Genomic DNA, 21,580 nt, shown 5'->3' on the forward strand with positions numbered 1-21,580 from the left:
CCCTTCTCTGTAGGGACTTTCCTGGGTGAGGCAGTGACTCTCCCACCAGGCTGGTAACTAGTGAGATGACCATTAGCACACCCACCTCCAACAGACATCACCCAATGTCCCTTCTCCATCGTTGTGTTGTTCATGGTGTGTGTGTAGGAGAATATTTTGCTTGGGCACTTCCCTGCAAGGAAAGGTCCCGCAGAGCCTTTTCCAGGAAGTAGAGGCAGAGAGCTGGGCACAGGTGGGCCAAGCAAGCTGACCTCTTCTTGGTCACAGTCGTTTCTCCCTACAGTAGAATAGCATGGGGAAACAGGAAGAGCTCTACACCAGGGAGAGAGGCTCCAGCCAAGGTAGCAGGGAGCAAGCCCTGGGTGGAGGCGGGGACGACCCAAGCGGGCCAAACCGGGACCCGGGGGCGCCCACGCACTTCGCCCTTTAGCCACGGGCCTTCTCTCTAGTCCTGGCCACTGCCCCGCCCCCACCTTTGTGTCACCGCCCCGACCCCGGCCCCGGCCCCGCCCCCGCTCCGCGGCCTCCCGGGGGGCGTCAACCCCGCGCTCCAGGTAGCGGCGCCGTAGCGGCCGAGGGTGGCAGGCAGAGCTTCCCGCGGGCCTGGGCCGAGAAGGGGCGGAAGGGGGCGTTTCCACGGCCCCCGCCCCGCGGCCCGCGCCCGTGATGTCACAATCACGGCCAGCCCCGGCGTTCCCGGGTCGGCTTGGGGCGGCGGGCTGAAAGGCGGCGAGCGCGGCAGGCAGGGGCCCCAGAGTCATGGCCTGCCCCCGGCCCCTCCCCCACCGCGCCGCCCCCCGTGCCCGGCCCCCCCGCCGGGGCTAGCGTGCGCGCGGCGGCTCCGAGGGGGCGGCCGCTGGGAATGGCTGCGCCCCCTTCGGCTCCCGTGCCGCGTTCGCCCTTTTACCTGAGGAGGCCGGCGCCCAGCCCGCAGTGCTCATGGGGCATGGAGGAGAGAGCGGCGGCCGGCGCGCGCTGCCGGGAGCTGCCGGGCCCCCTGCGGGCCGCCGCCGTCCCGTTTTTCGGAATCTCGGTGCACCAGGACGACATCCTGCCCGGCGCCCTGCGCCTCATCCAGGAGCTGCGACCGCATTGGAAGCCCGAGCAAGTTCGGACCAAGGTACCCCAGTGGGAGTGCAGGACTTGGATCCGCGCATCCTTCCGGGCGTCGGTCCCAGGGGGCGCGGCCGCTGGGCAGGAGGGGTGAGGTGCGGGTTTGTCTGTGTGCTTGGTCCGCCATCCACCTCCTGCGCTCCATTCGGGCTCGCAGGCAGGCCCCCCGCAATTCCACCTGCCCGCTGTCAGCGTGCTGCGCGTGTGGGTCCCACCCCCAGTCGCGGCGCGCGGCTGCCCCTGGCTGCCCACCGGCTGCCCACGGGCGCGTACCCAGCTGGCTCTGAAACCTGCGGCGGCAGGAACTTTTCAGGAAACCCCACACACTCACACACGTTGCTGCCCCTTCTGCACCCTGTGATGGTAGCAAAGCCTCCAGGCTCTGAGCGGCCTCTGCCGGCCCAGGAATTCGGGCCAGCCCTGCGCTGTGTGGAAGTCCTCCCCATCGTCCCGGCTTTGGCTCAGCCCCCCGCCCCAACCCCGCCACACACACACACACACACACACACACACACACACACACAGCACCTCCCCAACCCCAGATGGGCACATTCGTTGGGAAAGAGATGGGCAGAGTCTTTCACTGAGGACCATCAGGCTTACTTCCCAGCTGACTTGCATCCCCTGCCCACCCTCCCATCTCTTCATCTCTTCTGGGAGCTGCCAGTGGAGGAGCGGCCCCAGGGGGTGGGGGGCGGTACTAGGGAAGCACCTGCAGCTTGTGCTGGAGTGATAGAGGCTCCATGATAATGGGCGTTCTGGGAGGTTCAGGACCAAGTGGGGAGGCTGACAGATCCCTCTAAGGAGAGGGGTGGGCAGGCAGCATTTTCAAAATAAAAGGCCTGCCTTGGAGTGAAAGTATCAAGGCATCAAGCAGGCCTGAGGTTAATTCCAATATTGGCCTAACATTCTATCTGCCAGCCCCTCCCTCTTAGGTTCTCAGTTTCCCCACCTAGAATTAGTGCAGATGTTCTCTAAGGCCCCTTCCAGCTCTGACACACTGTGCCCTGTAAATTCCATGGTTCATTCCTCCTTGTCACCCCCTTAAAAACCTGGTCTGGTTTCAGCCCAGGGTCTGTTGTCTCTTCTGGTATGGAACTCAGAGGGCCTAAGAAGCTCTGACCACCAAAGCCCTGTGGTGTGTGCCAACCTCAATATGCTCAATGGGGAGGAGGGACAGCAACAAACCCTCTGCCTACAGGCGGTGAGAGGCAGTTGTGGGGCATGTCCTGGTGATCCTGGCCCTCCTCTGCCAGGACATTCTGGTCTGTGGAGGTTTCTTTCAGGTCCAGGATGGAGGAGGAAGGAGGGGAAGGGGGCTTCCAACCACCAAGTGATGTGCAGATTCCTCTACCACTAAATTTCATCTACGGGAGGCAGACCCAGGAGAAATACGGGTGTCTGGGCTGATGCCAAGCTACTTGCCACTATTTTTTGAACTTTCTAGTTGATCCCAAGTGTTGGGGACAGTGTTGAGCTCTTTATTAAGTGAGAGGGTAATGGATGGGGTTCTTTGTGGTTGTGCTCAAGCACCTGTGCTGGAGCTGGGCAGCCATGGGGCAAGAGCAGAGATCCTGCCCCACGCACCCTTGCGCTGCCCTCTCCCCATGCTAGCGCTTCACTGATGGCATCACCAACAAGCTGGTGGCCTGCTACGTGGAGGAGGACATGCGGGACTGTGTGCTGGTCCGGGTGTATGGGGAGCGGACGGATTTGCTGGTGGACCGGGAGAACGAGATCAGGAACTTCCAGCTGCTGCAAGCACATGGCTGTGCCCCCAAACTCTACTGCACCTTCCAGAACGGGCTATGCTATGAGTACATGCGGGGCATGGCCCTGGGGCCTGAGCACATCCGTGAGCCCCGGCTTTTCAGGTGAGGAGGGTGCCTAGGGTACTATTCATCTACATAATTTCTCAGGCCTTGGGCTCTGACATCGTTGGCCAGCTTCCATGGTGAAAAGTGGAATCCATGAATGAGTCATAAGATCTGTGAACTCTGAAACTGCATGAAAAGTGGATGTGTGTTTATGTGCATTGCTATGCAAAGAGGGAATATAGCTTTGTATATATTTTCAGTGGGGTCTTCTAGAAGGATGAGTTCTTGAGAGAAGCGCATGAGAACTTTGGTGAACAGGGGACCAAAGGACCTAGCACCCTAAATTCAAGCAGAGATCGCCTTCCTGGTCTGTGCTTCAGCCTTCTGCCCACCCCATTCTGACCTGGAAACATTTCTGAGCCTAGGAAATGAAATCTGAGCCAAATCCCCAGAGCTTCCTGCCCCTCCCCCTGCTGAGAGCTCAGGCATGCTAGGGGAATGGCCCTATCAAGGTGAGCATGGCTTTAGCAGCCCAGAGGGATGCCATCCCTCCCCCAGTGTGAGTGAGCCCCTTCCAGATTCCCTGACAAGGTGGGAGTCCAGGTTTGGGGAGCTGCTGAGGCTTCCAGGAGCTCACAGAGCCCATGGTTCCCGGGGAGCCACTCCTGTTAAATGCCTAGCTGTGTAGGACCTTCAAGCCCTGTGGGTACTGTGGCTGTGGGACCTGGAAGGAGGAGAACCAAAGAAGAGGCCACGGTGTACTCTCCTCTGATCGTGCTGGGCAGAGAGCTCAGGCAGGCTCCTCCCTTCCTCCCTCCAGCCCTGTGCAGGACACTCAGACGCGAGTTCCCAGGTGGGCTGAAACTTACTCCTGATGCTGGGGACAATGGCATGGAACCCTTGGGCTCTATTCTCTCCCACCCACAGGGAAGGAGCCTTCCAAATTCCAAGAGGCAATAACAAAGCCCACCTAGGGACTAGACCAAGAAGTTCCTTCGCTCCCTCACCTGCTACAGTGAACCCCAAGTTAATGCGCCTTGCCCTATTTGCAGGAAACTCCTGTCAGGCTCTCTAGGGACTTGGAGGGAAGTGAATCTAAGAGCCTTACCTCCACCCCCAGTGCTCCTGAACACGGATTCAGGATATTCTATTGAGTTGTATATTTAGCTGTGTGTTAGTGCCTGGGAGTGGGAGATATGTAAATCAATGCGAGGGGTTTCTCAGACTCCGGCTGAGCATCTCCCCAGGCACCCCACCTGGAGAGGTGAGGTCAGACCACGGTAGGGGGCTGGGGAGCCCTGTCTAGGCTTCCCTCACCGACTCCCCCCAGCTTTTGTACAAATAAGTTCAAATATCGGCAGGTCTTCACCATTCCTAGTGTCTGCCACTCCTGTGGATCTGATGTTGTCACTCATTCTCTCCTGAAAACAATTACCACTGTCAGGAATACTGAGGATGGATTTAGTTTCAATAATTAGAACTTTTACATTTGGGGGAAAGCCAGAAATTGGGCCAAGTGTAGGAGGTTGCCCTCCCTTGATACTTTTCCTAGGATGGACCATTATCTTTCTGGGGTAACTGTGGATCTCTGAGAGAAGGTGGGGGTGTGGAGTGGGAGGCCTTAGGGAGCCACTTCACCGTGTTGTCCTGAACCCCCCCCCCCACCTCCCACCCTTGCCTGGCCTATTGAGGCTTTGCAACACAAAAATGCTGAGTGTTGAGGTTACCTTTCATTGCTATTCCAGACAACATCCCTATTGATATTCAAGGAAACACTGTTGGTGCTCTATTCAGAATCTTCCTTTGGGAAGGGAAGGCCTGGGTCTCAGGTCTGTTTCCCACCTTGCCCAACCCTAGTGGGCTTCCTCCTATTCCAGGGCCTCTGGCCTCTGAAAGCACAGCCTTCATCTCTCATCCACTCAGTTGCTGCCACACCCCCAGCCCCCCTCACCCTTTAAGAGGTGGGAGCTCTGGTGGCTTCCGGAGGAGGAGCCCCCAGAGTGCCCTGTTATCCTGTTGGGTGATGGACTGCCCCTTCCCAGGACTTGGCAAGGGGTGGGAGTGTCGGTGTCGCTGGGACAGCTTGGCAACAAGGTTTCAGACAGCCAATGCCTTTGTTGTCTTTCCTCGTGATTATTATTTGAGCAACAGGCAGAGGCGAGGGAAGCTTGAATGTTGGAGGCTTGGCAGCGTGTGGGGGGTGGGGCTCCATAGGAGAGCTGGCAGAGGCCTGGGGGAGCCCAGCTGGGACACAGGGCCTCAGATGCTGGAGTCCTTATCAGGGCCCTCCCTCTCTGACTGGTCAGCCCTCCATCCACCCCCGCCCTCTCACAGCAGCCTGCCCCTGAGCTGCCTTCTCCCCCCACCGTCCCTCCTCTTCTCCTGGGACCTTGGATAATGTCCACAGAAGAACTTGAAAATACAGCACTGGTTTGTTTTGCGTCCTTGGCACCCAGCCTCCAGCATCAACTCCCTGCCACAGAGGAAGGGGCTGCCCTGAGCCTGCCTGCTTCTCTCCCTACCTCGGCCAGGCTCGTGAAAGGCGGACATTTCTTTCTGCTGAGCATTCCCCCCCCCTCCCTTGGTGCCCTGTGCTCACCTCCCCCTGAGGGCATGGGTCAGAGTCCAGAGGGGAGGAGGAGCTTTGCCTCATCCCCTGGTGACCCCTCTGCCCTCAGGGGTTGCTCTAGGTACATGACCTTGGGGTGGGGCAGAGTTATTGACCTGTGGCCAACAGCCCACTGCTTTGCCCTTCTGCTACCTGAACTAGGCCCAGCTCTGGTTCTGAAAAGGGAGCTGCTAGCCTAAAGATTATATCTCATTTTCACACCTTCTGCTGAGGTGTAGAGAGCTCTTAAAAGATTTATAGTCGTCTCACACTCTGCCCTCTGGCTAGTCCCCTCATGGACAGTGTAGGACCCCTTTTCTGGTCAGGAGGGGCTGAGTGGGGAGTGCCCATCCCACACTGATACTCTGCCCTTCCTGTTTTCTGCTGTAGGCTAATCGCCTTGGAAATGGCAAAGATTCACACCATTCACACCAACGGCAGCCTGCCCAAGCCCACCCTCTGGCACAAGATGCACAGTTATTTCACCCTTGTGAAGAACGAGATCAATCCCAGGTACAGAGATCTGGGAGGGGCCGAGGCTGCCACCACCTCTACCTCCTTAAGGTGATCCCACTTCCCATTCTTTTGCTCTACTCTACCCCCCCACCCCCCAGCATAGGAGGTTTAGGGATTTCAGTCATGACTGCTGAGATTCTGTCTCCAAGAAGAGTTGGGCCAGTGGAAAAAAACTGAGAAGCTTAGATCCATGTGCTTATTTTTCCTTGAGTCTTCTGGTTATGGCAAGACCCAGGGTCAAGGGCAGTATCTCCCCATTTTACTTAAAGGAGACAGGCTCAGAGACTAAGCTTTGCCCAGTGTTGGGGCCTAGTTCGTGGCAAGGCTTCTGTTCCCAGCCCAGGGCCCTATCTCCCTGAGCTGCCTTTTGAGCCATGAAGAGGGAGGGCCAGCCCTCTGAGAATGGGGTGAGCTGAGTTACTCAGAAGCAGTCAGCTCATCCACTGACAAGCCATTGGGACATTAACACTCCTGCTACTTTCCTGGATGCCTCTCATCCCCACTTGCCCCTGGGCACCATGCTTTCCAACTTGTTCAGACTGACAGCTTGCTGTTGTCTCTCTGTTCTTTTCATCCATCCTGACTTCACCTTTTCCCAAATAAGACAGGGTTCTCAGGACCTTCCCTTACGCTGTCTGGCTGGCCAGCTGAGAGTCCTTCTAGCCTTCAGACACCTGGCTCACCAGCATACCATTGTTGAGACAATGGGGGCAAGGAAGAAAAGAGTAGTGTCACCCTCCAAAAAAAGACTTGAAGACCCTTGTTCTAGATGTTCATGGGAGTGAGGTACACAGGTTTGGGGGCAGGCATCTCCCTTCCTCCTTGAGATGACAAGACAACAATGGACTCTCCTGATGGTGGGTCTCTGTCACACTTTTGCACATGTGATGATTTTATCTGGGTCCTCTCATGCAAGGGTTATTAAGCACTGCTTTGGGACTATTTGTCCAGCGTGGCCCATGTGTAGACATTCTATGTCAAATGTTATCTCTGAGACAAGAACTGGCTTGCCCCTGAGGACTAGAGCAGCACACAGAGGGGGATCCTCTGGTACCTGAGCCAAGAGGACCTTCGGATCCCTCAGCCCATCACTTTCATTTGACAGACTAAGAAACTGAGACCCAGGATGGGGATGAGACTTGCCCAGGGTCATTATGGTGATGGCAGGGCCTAGGGTCAGGGACAGTATCTCCCCATTTTACTTGGGACTATTTGTCCAGTGTGGCCCATGTGTAGACCTTCTATGTCAGATGTTATCTCTGGGGCAAGAACTGGCTTGCTGCTGAGGACTAGAACAGCACACGGAGAGCAGGATCAGTGGCAGCTCAATGACTAGAGTCGAGACCTGATACTCAGGCCTAACCCTGGTTACTGTAGCTTCCTTTGATTCCGTGGTCACTATGTAATCTTTGTGGGGTGTGACTTTGTTGGGTGGGGAGTAGGCTCTGGAGAAAAGCTGACCAATTGCCTTTGTCACACCTTTGACCTTGGGCAAATCAAGTTGCTTAACTTTTTTGAGCCTCTTTAAGGAATGATGCCTGCCCTGAACTGCCTGCCCTATCCCAGAGCAGGCTGCAGTGAGCACGCACCTGCATGAGATGAGCACCTGAGTTCCACAATAACCCTGTCTTATAACTTGCTTAATAATAACCTTGACTTGATCCATTTTTCATTTCACAAATGCTGATTGATTGGGATTTAAAACAACAAAAAATACAAAAGTGACACCGACCTGACCAGTGGTGGTGCTGTGGATTGGGCATTGACCCGGGACACTGAGGGCCCTGGTTTAAAACCCCAAGTTCTCTGGCTAGAGTACAGGCTCGTTGGCTTGAGTGTGGGGTCACCAGCTTGAGTGCAGAATCTCGGCTTGAGTGCAGGATCATCAACATGATCCCAAGGTCTCTGGCTTGAGCCCAAGGCTGCTGGCTTGAGCCCAAGGCTGCTGGCTTGAGCCCAAGGCACTGGCTTGAGCAAGAGGTCACTGGCTCAGCTTGGGCCCCCCATCAAGGCATGTATGAGAAACAATCAATAACAACTAAAGTGATACGAGTTTATACTTCTCATCACTCTCTTTCCCCCCTCTCTCCTTTCCTGTCTCTCTCTCTCAAAAAAAAAAAAAAAAATGGCATTGGCCCTGCCAACAAGTTGTGTAGGAGCCTCTGGACAAAGAGGGCCTGCCCATGCAGAGCTATGGAAGAAGGCAGGGTGTGTAGTGCATGCTGGGCAGAGATGGGAAGGGAGGCCATCTGGCTGGAGGAGGCAGCATGAGCACAGTTTGCTGACGGACGATGAGTACATGAGTTGCTTGGAGCAGATCTTCAGGAGGGACTGGGAGAGCTCTTGGAAGATAGAATGCAGAGGTCGTGTGAGTTAGAACCAGATTGTGAGGGGCTTTTAATGTCAGATTAAGAAATGAAGATTGAGGCCCTGGCCAGTGGCTCAATGGATAGAGCATCAGCCTGGCATATGGATGTCCTGAGTTTGATTCCCAGTCAGGGAACACGGGAGAAGCAACCATTGGCTTCTTCCCCCCTTCCCCATCCCCCTTCTCTTTCTCTTCCTCTCCTATAGCCAGTGCTTAATTGGTTTGAGCATGGCCGCGGGTGCTGAGGATAGCAAGGTTGGTCCAAATGCATCAGCCTCAGGCATTAAAAATAGCTTGGTACTCGAGCATCAGCCCTTGATGCAGTTGCTGAGCAGATCCTGGTTGGGGCACATGCAGAAGGAGTTTGTCTCACTATCTTTCCTTCTCTCATCTTAAAAAAAAAAAAAAAAAAAAGAAAAAGAAAAAAGAAATGAAGAGTGAATTTAGCGGTAGTGGAAAGTGATTGTGAAGGAATTTGAACAGGGGACCAGGTCAGTAACCTGACCAGGACTGTGGTGGAGGTCTGAGTTAGAGGAAGCAGGGATCTGAACTAGGGAGATCAGCTGGAGGAGTATTGGAACTGAATGGGCAACATCTTGCACTAGGGTTTCCCAAACTTGAGCATGAGATTACTCTGGGTGCTTGCTAAGTGCAGGTTCCCAGTCTGACCTTGGAGAGTGTTGGGAGATCTCTCATTGGATCCTAGGAGTCTGCAGTTCACAGATTCCCCTGGTGACTGTGAGGTGGGGTTCAGGGAACCACTTTTGGAGGAGCCCTGCCGTAGGCAGCTCCACAGAGGGTGGAGTGTAAGGGCTGAACCAGAGGCCTTGTAGAAAGAGTGGTGGCCTAGGCATTCGGGTAGGCATGGAGGTATCCGGGTGGCCAGGAAGATGGGGGGTTGATAATGGCTTTGGGGCATCAAGTGGAGACTGAGATAGGCTGAGGGGTGTGAGGGCCAAGGTGACGTGAGCTTGCACACTTAGAAAAGTCTACCTTTCCCCCGCTCTGATCCCGAGAGCTGAGTGAACACTCGCCAGACCTCAGTCTCTTCATCAGGAGCAACCCCGGTCCCCATGACCCCCCTCTTGCGCCCTCTGATGGACAGAGGAGCAGCTCTGCCTGAGGCGGGAAGGTTTCGGGATGGCTGTTCTGCCAACCTCATAGCCTTGGGAGGCTGTGGCGGTGTCCCGGCTGAAGGAAGCGTGACGGCGATGTTTCAGGTGCTTGGGGGAGGGAGGGAGAAGGCCAGGATTGTTCCCACAGTAACCATCTGCGTGGCCTTGGGGTGGGTAGTGTGGGGGTCAGACAGAGGTCAGGGCCTGGCAGCAGGCATCTTGGATGTCAGAGCCATGTTTTTCAGGCTGAGACCCGGGCAAACAAAGGAAGCCTCCTAATTCTTATCTTTTTGGACAGTCTCAGTCCGAGAAATAAAAGAATCTTAAAAGGTAGCTCCTTAAGGAGAGCCAAGAGGAAAATGCATTCTATATAGCCCTGTCCATACAGATAAACTCCAGTGCGGTGGGGTGGGGCAGGGGGTGGGAGGCCTCCCTCTTCCCCCCGCCCCCATCAGCGCCTAACATGCCCAGGCTTGGAGTGGCCCGAGCAGAGCCTCTGGGGGGCACCGGGCACCAGGTTAGGAGGCCTGGCTTGATTTCAGATCCTTGGAGGAGCTGCGGACTGATATCCTTAGTGAGGAAGTAGAAGGTCTAGCTGTGCAGTGACATCTGGAGGTTGGAAGGAAGACTGCACTTCCTTGAGCCTCAGTTTCTCCATGGGGTTGGACTGGAGACCTAAGATCCTCTTTAGCTTTGACCTTCCCAAGCCTGGGAGGGAGCCTGCTGCTCATCCTTTTCCAGGCATGGGGACACCTTAGTTGCTGAATGCTTTTCTGCATGCTCTGGTTTCTAGGCTGAATGAGGGGGTGGTGGGGCCATCCCATGGGACTGTAAGGAGGGCCTGTCTCATTTTTATCTCCTTGCACATACTCTCACTGCCCCAGATGAGAGAGCAAACAGGAGACTTGTGAATGGAGATAAAGCCCCAGCACCCTCTCTCCTATTGGTGGTTCTGCAGTTTTAAGGGTTCTGCTGACTTTCTGGCTTTTCAGTGTACATGGACCTGGGCTTCCTGGGGACCACAGTTCAGAACTTCTGTGTGCAGTGTATCCTCAGCTTCCCATGGCCTCTGATGGACCCATTCATTCATTCATTCATTCGTCAGCATGTGTTTCTTTCAGGAGCAGTGCCTATGTGTGCTGTGGGTGGGGTGGGCCAGTGTGGCCTCCATGCATCTTTGTTCCTGCCCTCACGTTGCCCACATGCAGTCTGGCAGGGGTCTGGGTCAAGGGAACTCATATTCTTAGTACAAGGTGGAAGCGGCTACACAGCAGTACTTTTCCATTGACGTCTCCTTGACCTTGTAGGAGTGAGCCCAAGAAGCAACTTCTTTGCTTTCGTATGTGAGCTTGAGAGGTCTCTCTGTGGGATGTGAAGTTAAACTTTATGATCTCTCTGTGACACCAGCTGCTAGAGCGTGAGGGAGACGTCCCAGGACATAACGTCAGCCTCCTCAAGAGAGCGCCCACACCCCAGCCCTCCCCAGGGCAGTGGGTCCCTCCACTCAAGGGGCTTCGCCAGGGAAATTCTGCTAGAGAGCATCCCCTTCCCCTAGGAATTTTTGCTACACCCTCAGAGCAGGTCTGCCTGCATCTCTGCTCTACGGCCCTTGTCCTCTTAGTCTGAGATGAGTGAATTTGGACACTCATTCTCCCCAGCCATCCTTCCTTACCTCTCTCCTGTCCTCCCCTGTGCCTCCTTCCTTATCTCCCTGTCCCTTTCAAAAAAGTAGCAGGGACACTATTCAGTCAGAGGTTATGGTGCTTTGCCAAATGCTTTAAAGCCATTGTTTTAATCAGCTTCTTAGAGTGACCACAGGACATCAGAAGGACAGGAAGCCTTAGTGCCATTTTGCAGATGACAAAAGATTGGTCATTTGTCCAGGGTCCCTCTGCAGTAAGAGGTAGTGGGGAGGCCTGGCTTCTGAGGCCAAGCACCTGCCTACTATCAGCCCTCCCTCCACTGACCACCTTTTCCGCCACTGCCAGCCTTTCTGCAGATGTCCCTAAGATAGAGGTATTGGAACAGGAGCTGGCTTGGCTGAAGGAACACCTGTCCCAGTTGGACTCCCCTGTGGTGTTTTGTCACAATGACCTGCTCTGCAAGAATATCATCTATGACGGCACCAAAGGTACGGCTTCTTTGGCCCTGGCTGGCCAGCAGGGTTCTCCTCCCGAGGCTGGTACTTGGACAAGCAACAGGAGACCTTTGGCTTAGGTCTTAAATTAATTTGTAGGAGAGAAATGGAAAAGGAAACAAACTTCCACTTGGAACTCAAGGTCCTGGTTTGTGGAGGTAGCATATTAGGCCATCCGAGTTATTGCCCCTGAATGTTTTGGGCTCCCAGGGCTTTCTAGCTGCTCCAAGCCTCCTTACAGGAAGAACCTCTCCTGATGAGAGCTTCACCCAGGGAATCTTTTGCTTTATGTCTAGTCCTCAACCATGCTGAGGACAGATGTTTTTAGATGGGGAGAGTCCAAGGATCCAGCTGTGCGAGGGTGACAGCTGGAGCTGGGGGGAGGGCAGGTGGGCAAATGGACAGACAGAGGAAGCAGCTTAGGAGATTGCTGCTGAGGAGGTCGGGTATGGTGCATTGCTGCAGAGGCCAGCCAGAGACAGCGTGAACTCCGGAGGGCCGTGCACGCTTGGCAGGCTTGTCCAGGTCTGGGGCCAGCGCTCACGGTCTCCTCTCCCTCGCAGGTCACGTACGGTTCATTGACTATGAATATGCTGGCTACAACTACCAGGCTTTTGACATTGGCAACCATTTCAATGAGTTTGCAGGTGAGAGGGGCATTATTATTTGGCCTGTGCCCAAGATGCCCTCCTGATAATGTATGGCCAAGTCCAAGGAGAGGATGAGAGGGGGTTTTGTACTTGGGGGGGGGGGTAGAGGCTAGACAGCTCCTGTCTTCTGAAATGTCCCAGCTTGAGGGGAGGACAGCCTGCTATGAGAGAGCGCCGAGTCCCCCGGGGCAGGCAGGACCCACCTACATAGAGCACGCCCCTGCTAGCCAATATGGAGGTTTCCTGCAAATTAGGAAAACGTGCCCACTGTAGGATTCCTGAGGATACTTGGCTTGGCATTTGATTTAGAAAAAAACCCCTTCCTCTGGGTACATGCAGCCCATGCCCGCGAGGCCAGCACAGGACAATCTCAGCCTCCACTTATGCCCAGTACAAACCGCGCAATTGTAAATAGGGCCCAGCATGCAGGTAAGGAGCAGAACAAGCAGTAAAGTAGCTACTTGCCTAATGGCATTATAAAAATAATCTAGGTGGAACTAGTTAACAGTATATACTCTGCAACTTGACTCCTCAACTGTAAGTCTGGGCTTTGTTGTTTGCTAGCTGTCTGACCCTTGGGCGGGTTACTTCCTTTCTCTGTGCTCCAGTAAAATGGAGATAATATGAGGGGGTAGCTGTGTGAGATACGCACACAGGTATTGCACAGACTAAGCATATCGTAGTAGTTGCTGCTGATGCTAGGAAGGGAAGCTCTTCTGCAGCTCGGCATCTGGAGCAGGCCTAGGGTAGAACGAGGGAAGGGTTCCCCAGGAGTAGACAGCAGTTCTCTAAAGGCACAGTACGTACAACAGAATCATTTGTGTAAAGGAAGCAAGGTGGGTTTTTCCAGTAGGAGGGATTCCTAAAAACAATTAGATGAGACAGAAGAAGCCAGCCCCTGGACATGGGGCTGGAGGGACAGCCCAGAAAGGCACTATGACATGCTCAACGTGATGGGCCAGCCCGAGGCTTAGGATAGGTGAGTCAGCCGTGGAGCCACCACCTGGCTCAGCCTCAGCCGCTCCCCAGCCCCATCTAGGCCAATCATGACCCGTTTGGAACCCCAGGTGATCGGTTCTGTCAAGCACTGATTATTCCTGAGGGTATGTCTCCCCGGTGTGGCCACCAGCTGCATTTAGGAGCCCGAGGGACCATGGGGCCTCAGCTAGGCAGAGCAGCTGAACTGTGGGGGGTGGCCCAGAGCTGAGGCTGGCACCAGCAGGGCCCTGGGCCTGTGCATGCTCAGCAGCCAGACCCACTGACCTTTCCAGAAGGGATCATTCTCAAACATTTTAAGTTTTTCTCACCCACCACACAGAGCAAAGTCCAGCTGGAATTTCTCCAAAGGGGCAGATTGTGTCCTGCTCCTAAGTTGAGAATGAAGAAGGAGAACTGAGCATGGGGGGAGGAGGGGAGGGGGAGGGAGCAGATTGGGAGCTAGGGAGAGAGACCGCTGGGGTTCTTGGGCACAAGAGGACCTGGAACTGGGAGCTCGGAGATGAGTTCCAGCCCTGAGCCCACCTCTGACTGGGCGTGACCTCGAGCACATTTCTTCTCTCTGGGCCTTAGCTTCTGCATCTGCACGAGAAGGTCCTTTCCAGCTGTAGTCTTGGGGCCCTAGGAGACTGAGTGTGCTTCTCCAGAAATGTGAAGCTTGGGAAGGACAGGAGAGAAGAGGGAGGAAGAGACTGGGGAAGTTAGTGTGATCCTAATTCTGCCTTTAAAAAGGCTGCTTTCCATATCGCTCTGAAGCAGGGCCTCGCCCCCGTGCCCAGGTTGAGGCTGTGTGTGTCGGGCTGGCCGCTGAGGACGCAGGGAAGGGCACACGTGAAGGGACCGGGGCTTCCAAACCTGGCCGTATTTCCCAGGCATCTGGAGAAATGGGCAGGGGGCGGGTGCCTTGGGATCTATGTTGTTACCAAGCTCTCCAACGGATATTTGAATTAGTGGGCTCAACACTGATGCAGGAAGCAGTTTGGGACAGACAGAGCCCCTCCCTTTTATCAGAGGAGAGATTTGGGCCAGTAAGAGGAAGGGGCCTGTCAGCGGTTAACTGGAGGTTAGAGTTGGACCTAAGACATCCAGGCTCTGAGTCAGTGCTGTCTCCAAGTGCCTCCTCTGTGACATCGTTTTATATAGGGCACAGGGGAGAAAGTGGTGCTTATGGGTCCCCATCACTCCCAGGACTGTCCCTTGCTCCTCAACCAGCCTGCCTCTCTCAGTGCCCCAGCTGGAGTGGGGCTCGACCCTCTACACACTGTAGGTGATCAGACAAGCTGCATTCCTAGGCATCGCCCACATGGCAGTGCTGATGGACGTGTTCAGTAAAGCAGGGAACACCTGAGCTGGAGGAGGCCCCCAGGTGGGCCAACTCCCAGCAACTTGTGTGCCACTGCCTCCACATCAGGTGTGAATGAAGTCGATTACTGCCACTACCCTGCACGGGATACCCAGCTGCAATGGCTGCGTTACTACCTGCAGGCACAAAAGGGGATGGCTGTGACCTCCAGGGAGGTGGAGAGGCTCTATGTACAAGTCAACAAGTTTGCCCTGGTGAGTGCTCGTGCCTGGGAGGGGGGAGGGGGAGGGGGAGGGGAGCCGGGAGGCGGGATGCAGTACCCATCCCCAGCTCTTACCCTCTCACAGCCTTGTGGAGGGGGAAGCAGAGCCCAGGGTCAGGTGTGAGGTCTTGGGCAGCCCTGCCATGGGCTCCTGAACCCCACCCTAGAGGTGAGATCTGGGAAGAGCCATAGGGCATCCCCATGATACTAAGACACCCTGTTTCCTGGTTCCCCGACGCCACCAGGTCTAGGCTCTCCCCTAGATTTGAGAACTACTTTCAGGAGAGACCTCGGCTTTCTACTTAGCAGTTCTCTCATTTGGACAAGTAGTCCTTTTTTTTTTTATTTAAAAATTAAATTTGCCTGACCAGGCAGTGGCACAGTAGATAGTGCGGCAGACTGGGATGCAGAAGGACCCAGGTTCGAGACCCCAAGGTTGCCAGCTTGAGCGCGGGCTCATCTGGTTTGAGCAAAGCTCACCAGCTTGGACCCAAGGTCACTGGCTCCAGCAGGGGGTTACTCAGTCTGCTGAAGGCCCACAGTCAAGGCACATATGAGAAAGCAATCAATGAACAACTAAGGTGTCGCTACAAAAAACTGATGATTGATGCTTCTCATCTCTCTCAGTTCCTGTCTGTCTATCCCTATTTATCCCTCCTCTCTGTCCCTCTCTGACTCTCTGTCCCTGTAAAAAAAAAAAAAAAAAAAAAAAAAAAAAAATTAAATTTAATGAGGTGACATTGATCAATAAGAGTTCAGAGGTTTCAGGTAAACATCTTTATAGCATTTGAACTATTGATTGAGTTGTGTGCCTGTCACACAAAGTCAAATCATTTTCGTCACAATAGGTTGTTCTTTCTAGTGTCTAACCTTAGCCCTTCATGGTGCAGTTAAACACATCCCCCTTTTTTTAGCCTTTGGAGGAAATACAGAGTGTCAGCTCTAGTCCTCCTTGTTAGCTTCCTCTGCCGACTCAGAACTCTTTGTGAGCCTTCCCCACCCGACTCTTTCTGCTCCAGTCACTGTGCTGTCAGTTCTTGATTTTGAGTGCCACTTATCCAAGGTACATGGTTTCATACCAGGTCTCCACTGGTGAGTGCAGAGGCGATTGCTAACTTATTGATGTTTGCCATGCGTAAGCAAGAAGATAAGTCAGCTGCCCCGAGTTTCACAACACAGCCTGGAGCTTAAGTAAAATCTTTGCTCACCCGGGGTTTTGGATCACCTATTCTATTCTCATCAGCACAAAGCTGATTCTCCTTCAGGTTCTTCCTCTTAACTGTTTCACACAGAGCTTTTCTCTTGCTAATGTTTTTAGTAATCATTCATACTTGCTAAGTGATCTACACCTTCTAAGTCAGGGGTCCCCAAACTTTTTACACAGGGGGCCAGTTTGCTGTTCCTCAGATCATTGGAGGGCCGGACTATAAAAAAAACTATGAACAAATCCCTGTGCACACTACATGTTTGTTTCTTTAAAGTAAAGAAACAAAATGGGAACAAATACAATATTTAAAATAAAGAACAAGTAAATTTAAATCAACAAACTGACCAGTATTTCAGTGGGAACTATGGGCCTGCTTTTGGCTAATGAGATGGTCAATGTGCTCTTCTCACTGACCACCAATGAAAGAGGTGCCCCTTCCAGAAGTGCGACGGGGGCCGGATAAATGGCCTCTGGGGGCCGCATGCGCGGGCCGTAGTTTGGGGACCCCTGCTCTAAGTCCTATAAAGGGCAGACAGTGGAGGGAGGTACTGTACAGTCAGCCGCAGAGCAAGCAGGACTCCCGGTGTGGCGGGGGGCGGGGGCAGTGAGGGAAGGTACTGGTGTCGCTGCTGTTTGGGGACAGCAGGAAGCGCTCCTCTCTAGCTTCCAGAACCTGTGGTGACATGGGTCCCAAAGGCACTTCTGGCTGTGGGGAAAGCAGTTGAAAGCTTAGTCAGTGCCCAGATTTGGGGTTTATTCCCACATCTACACTCATTTTCCAACCCAATCCACATCCTGATAGAAGAGAGGGAAAGGGCACTTTTAGGGGATCTCTAGCTGATGGCCATGTGGCCAGGGCATTGCTGAAGGGTTCCAGCCCCTCCACTGGCCAGTGGGGCTGAGCTCTGGCGTAGAGGTTCATGTCACCCTGGATGATGCCTTTTCCTAGAGGAGGTGAGTCCCCCAGTGCTACCCAGTGACTACCCAGTGACCTGAATTTTCCCAACCTGTGACTGTGTCTCTCCTAGTGTTCTGTTTCCCAGAGTGACTGTGTTCCTCTAGCTCATGGGGTCCTTGACAGGCTCAGGAGGATTGCCATGCTGACCCTCTCTGATCTGTTTCCAGGCATCTCACTTTTTCTGGGCACTCTGGGCCCTCATCCAGAACCAGTTCTCCACCATTGACTTCGATTTCCTCAGGTAAGCCCAGGGGACAACCTGGTGCAGAGTGGGGCAGGGGAGAAAAGGAGGAGCCAAAGGTGTGGGGAGCAAAGGACAGTCCGAATAGAATGTCCAGAGCTCACTCTAACTCACCCCCGAGCAGCAAGTCCATGGCCAGAGGGGTCACTCTCCGGGGGGGGGGGGCGCAGGAAGCCAGAGCAGCTCTGGGAAGGAGACTGAAGTTCTCCCACCCGCCCTACCTTCCTGGTGGGAGACGGCCCTTTCCCTACGTCCTCCTGCGACTCCGCTGCACTAATCCACAGGGCCTGGTGGTGAATGCGTATCAGTCTGAGAGATCATGAGCCCAGCCTTCATTTTATAGCAGAGGGGTCAGTGTTCCAGAGTGCAAGTGACTCACGGAGGTCACTCGGTGGTTTAGTGGGGTGTCGGACCCATCTCCCCCGTCAGTGGCCCCTAGTGATGCATTATGGGCTATCCTGATGCTGTACTAGACTGTTCATTCCTTGGTGGAGGGGCCATCGTGTGAGTGAGGTATGTCTGTCCCTAAGGGCTAGGGATCATGTTGTTCTGCATTCTGGTCCAGTCTCCTCCCCTGTCTCTTCCCCATCCACCCTCAGCCAAAAAGGCTAACTTCAAAGTGTGCACAACTATTAGAGAAATGCAGGCCAAAAGCACCATATGAGGTGTCATCACCTCACCCATTAGGAAGGCTACTATCAAAGAGACAGAAAATAACAAGTGTTGACAAGGACGTGGAGGAACTGGGTCCTGGTTCAGAGCTGCCGGTGAGACTGCTGTGGGGACAATACTGTGCCTTCGCAGAGAATGAAACCTAGACTCCCTGTGTGGTCCCGCAGTGGGCCACACACAGTGTGGTCAGTTCCTGCAGTGGAATACGTTCAGCCGTAAAAGGGGAGGAAACCATGTCACATGCTGCCTGTGGGCGAACCTTCAGGGCCTTGTGCTCAGTGACATAGCCAGTTACCGAGACAGAAACTGTGGTTTCGCTCATATGAGGTAACGAAATCAGTCCAATTCATAGAAGCAGAAAGCAGGGTGATGGTGCTGGGGGAAGAGGAAGGGGAGAGTTGCTGCTTAAGGTGTATAGAGTTTCGGCTTTGCAAAATGGAAAAGTCCTAGAGAGCTGTTGCCCAACAGTATGAATGGACTTAACATTACTGAACTAAAAAAATTAAAAAATGACCTTGTTTGGGGAAGGGTTGATCTAGTCTGCTCTAAGAAGAAAAATAAAATTATAGTTGAAGTAGAACAATAAAAAAACCCACCTGGGCTGGGGTTGACCTGCCCGGACCAAGATGGGGAGGAGGAACTCTGCTCGCGGTGTGAGGCCCCAGCATGGCGTCCCTCTCACCCCCAGTCCCTTCCCTGTCTCCTGGCAGGTACGCAGTGATCCGATTCAACCAGTACTTCAAGGTGAAGCCTCAAGTGTCTGCCTTGGAGATGCCAAAGTGACCACCCTCCCTCCCCTCCCCTCCCCGTCTGCCTGGCAGGCTGGTTCTCTTGGGCCCAGTTCTGCTCTGGGTCCATACCCTTGGACAAAGTGGGAGGGGAACAAGTGGGTATGCAGGAGGAAGACTGCCAGCCCCCAGGGGGCGCTGCTGTGACCACACTCTGCTGCTTGGAGGGGCCGAGGGACCTAGCTGAGTCCCCTATACCTAGCCAGACTTGGGCGAAGTGCCTGCAGCCAGCCAGAACTCAGAGGACAACCACCCCTGGGAGGCCCAGTGTTCCCAGGCCCAGGCCAGGTTGGGACTGGCCTTAGAGGTGTCTTACTGGTGTCTTTGACCTTCCTGGCTGGGGGAAGGGGGAAGGTGGGAGGGCTCCTTTCTACCTCCAGTGCCCTGAGCCTCCAGCCCATCTTCCCACAGGCCCCGGACGGGAAGTGCTGAGCCCAAACAGCACCATGCCAAGTCTGACCAGATGGATGTACATACCTTGGGGAGGGAGGGTCTAGGGCTGTCTTTGACAGCTTCCTAGCAGCTGCCTCATCTGAGATCTCTTTCTCCCAGCCAGATCCGACCAAGTAGCCCCTTCCCAAACCTCAGTCCAAGGACTAGTGCTCCTCCGGGGCCCTTTCTGCTCTGTGGTCTATCCCTCTGCAGCCTGCTGGCAGGGAAGGCAAAGGAGTGGTGATGGCCCGGCCTCCTGAGCCTGGCTCTGCTTCATGCTGTGGCTCGGCAGGAGGGGACGGCAGCCGGCAGCCTTGTTCCTTCTACCTTCCAGGCCCTCACTTCAAGGACCTGTCTCTCCATGTCCACCCACTTGGGACTGACTAGTGGGAGTCAAGGGGCAGGGGCCCGGGATCAGGGCTCGCCTGGCATGCAAGAGCCTGGGTAGGGTCTGTTGTAAAGGTGCTGAGACCATTGTCCCTGACTCACAATGGCCTCCACCTCCTTTCTGCCCTCACAGCCCCTGAGGCCCTAACCTTGGGCCCATAAAGTGATTAATTTGTAAATTATCTTGATTTTCTGCATTAAAATGGCCACTTCTGGATCACTGAGTCTGAGTGCAGCTGATGAGTCTGACTGGAGGGTGTGATTAGTATGCCTGGGGGGGGGGCGGGGAGGTCCCCCCTCTCTGAGGTCCCGTTGGCTATACACTGTCCACCATGCCCTTGGTGCACCATGCTTGATGCACGTAGCTCCTGGTTTGGGATAGACCTGGGCGGGGCTGGTGGTTTCTGCCTTTGACCATTTTGCTAGAATCAGTTGGTCCTGGGAGGATGCTGCTTGGAGAGAACTAGGCTGTGGATTCCAAGAACTTGGCCTTATTCAGATGATGGACCAGTGAGGCCCTGAAGGGAAGTACTCTGGACTTCTTCCTTGTCCTCTCCGGCTCCCAGTATTTGGGGGGTGGAGGGGGGTCTGCTCTGCCTGGAACCAATCTGTAACTTTCTCAGGTCAGCGGGAGGGGAGGGCAGGAGCTCAAAGCTGAGCTGGGGTACTCCTCTCAGTAGGGCTGCCCTCCCGTGACTGGACAGCAGTGCCTCCAGGGCCCCCCTGGAAGATGCCCAGTGTCCTTAGGGACAGCAGCAGCTGCCTGTCAGCTCTGGCTGTTTGGCTTTTGCCTGCGAAGTACTGGGGTGCCACGGCAGCTGCTGAAACTGAGCTAGAACCTGCAGCTGGAACTAGCTGCCTTCAAGGTCACGATGATCAGCGTGGATGAGCCCCAATGGGCGGTAGCACCGAGCTAGGGGTGCTAGGAGAAACACGGAGACCTGTGCCCAGCACAGAGATAGTGCCAGTGCTGGGCCCCCAAGGGCTCCTCATGGGGTCAGGTGGTCAGGGTGCAGCCTTCCTGTGGACTACGCGGCAGTGCCCGCCCTCCTCGTTCCTCTCAGGTCCGCCTCCTGGGGCCTTGATATCAGTGTTGGAGATGGTGTTGTAGTGGGGGGCAGGGGGTGGGGCAGGTATCATGCTGGCCCCTAAGGCCACCACCTGCACGAGGGAGTTCACCTGCAGGCGCCATCCTCATTCCTCAGTTCGCCAAGGGAGGGCAGGTGGGCGCAGGGTAGGTGAGAGTTTAGGCATCCCCCCCCCCCCACACACACACACACAAAGCTTTGGAGTCCCACCATCACTCCAGACTAACAGCACCCAGGCCTCTTGACCCTTAGCAGGCTCTGCTGGCAAAGCATGCCTGGGCACAACTCATCTCTGCTGGGCTCTGACCCTTGGCCACGGCAAGAGAGGCACAGAGAGGGCAGAGAACGGGCTCGTGACCCAGCCTTCCTGGTAATTATCAGGACACTCTGTTCCTGGTGTTGCAACCCACCTGCTCTCATCCTGCCTCTCCTGGGGCAGGGGGTGGGGCTCCAGGGCACCAACCGCAGGTTCCCATGGAGGGCTTTTCTCATCCTAAAAGCATGACTGTCTCAGGAGCTGGAATGAGAGCAGGACAAGGATTCCTGGAGTGGGAGGTGGGCAGTACAGGTCTCAGGCACCCAAGGCCACAGAGAACCTGGGATAAGGAAGCGAGAGGAACTCAGGACTGGCGGCGAGGGTGGGGGTGAGCCTAGCTAGGAGTGTCCTATCAGGCTCCCCACATTTGGTTTGGAACACAAGGGTGATAAGTGGAGACTGCAGGGGTGGGAGTAGATGGACAGAAGTTAAAATGAGCAATTCTCCTACATCACCACTAGAGGGCAGGCACTGCAGCTAGACATTCCTCTCTTCCCAAAGACTTCCTGCATCTTTTCAAGTGACCAGGGAAGCTGGGCTCCCCTGTGGGGAGGCCAAGGCCCAAAGCTCTGGGAGGACGGGCTAAAGCAGCAAAGGTTAGCAGCC

The 21,580-nt window shown here is 54.8% G+C and overlaps 1 protein-coding gene across 2 annotated transcripts; it reads left to right on the plus strand.

Moving 5' to 3' along the window:
* Positions 1-795: 795 nt before the first annotated feature.
* Positions 796-19,787, plus strand: ETNK2 (ethanolamine kinase 2). 2 transcript variants are annotated; one of them, XM_066362003.1, is made up of 8 exons: positions 796-1,120; positions 2,728-2,987; positions 5,929-6,051; positions 11,526-11,668; positions 12,238-12,321; positions 14,806-14,877; positions 17,218-17,291; positions 18,674-19,787. In XM_066362003.1, the coding sequence occupies exons 1-7, from the start codon at positions 863-865 to the stop codon at positions 17,274-17,276; spliced, it is 999 nt and encodes a 332-aa protein (XP_066218100.1). In that variant the 5' UTR covers positions 796-862; the 3' UTR covers positions 17,277-17,291; positions 18,674-19,787. The 2 variants fall into 2 exon arrangements, with proteins under 2 accessions (XP_066218100.1, XP_066218101.1); XM_066362004.1 differs by having other exon boundaries at positions 803-1,120; positions 14,732-14,877.
* The last annotated feature ends 1,793 nt before the right edge of the window (positions 19,788-21,580 follow it).

Source organism: Saccopteryx leptura, chromosome 2 (genome assembly GCF_036850995.1).
Source record: "Saccopteryx leptura isolate mSacLep1 chromosome 2, mSacLep1_pri_phased_curated, whole genome shotgun sequence".
Lineage (NCBI taxonomy): Eukaryota > Metazoa > Chordata > Mammalia > Chiroptera > Emballonuridae > Saccopteryx > Saccopteryx leptura.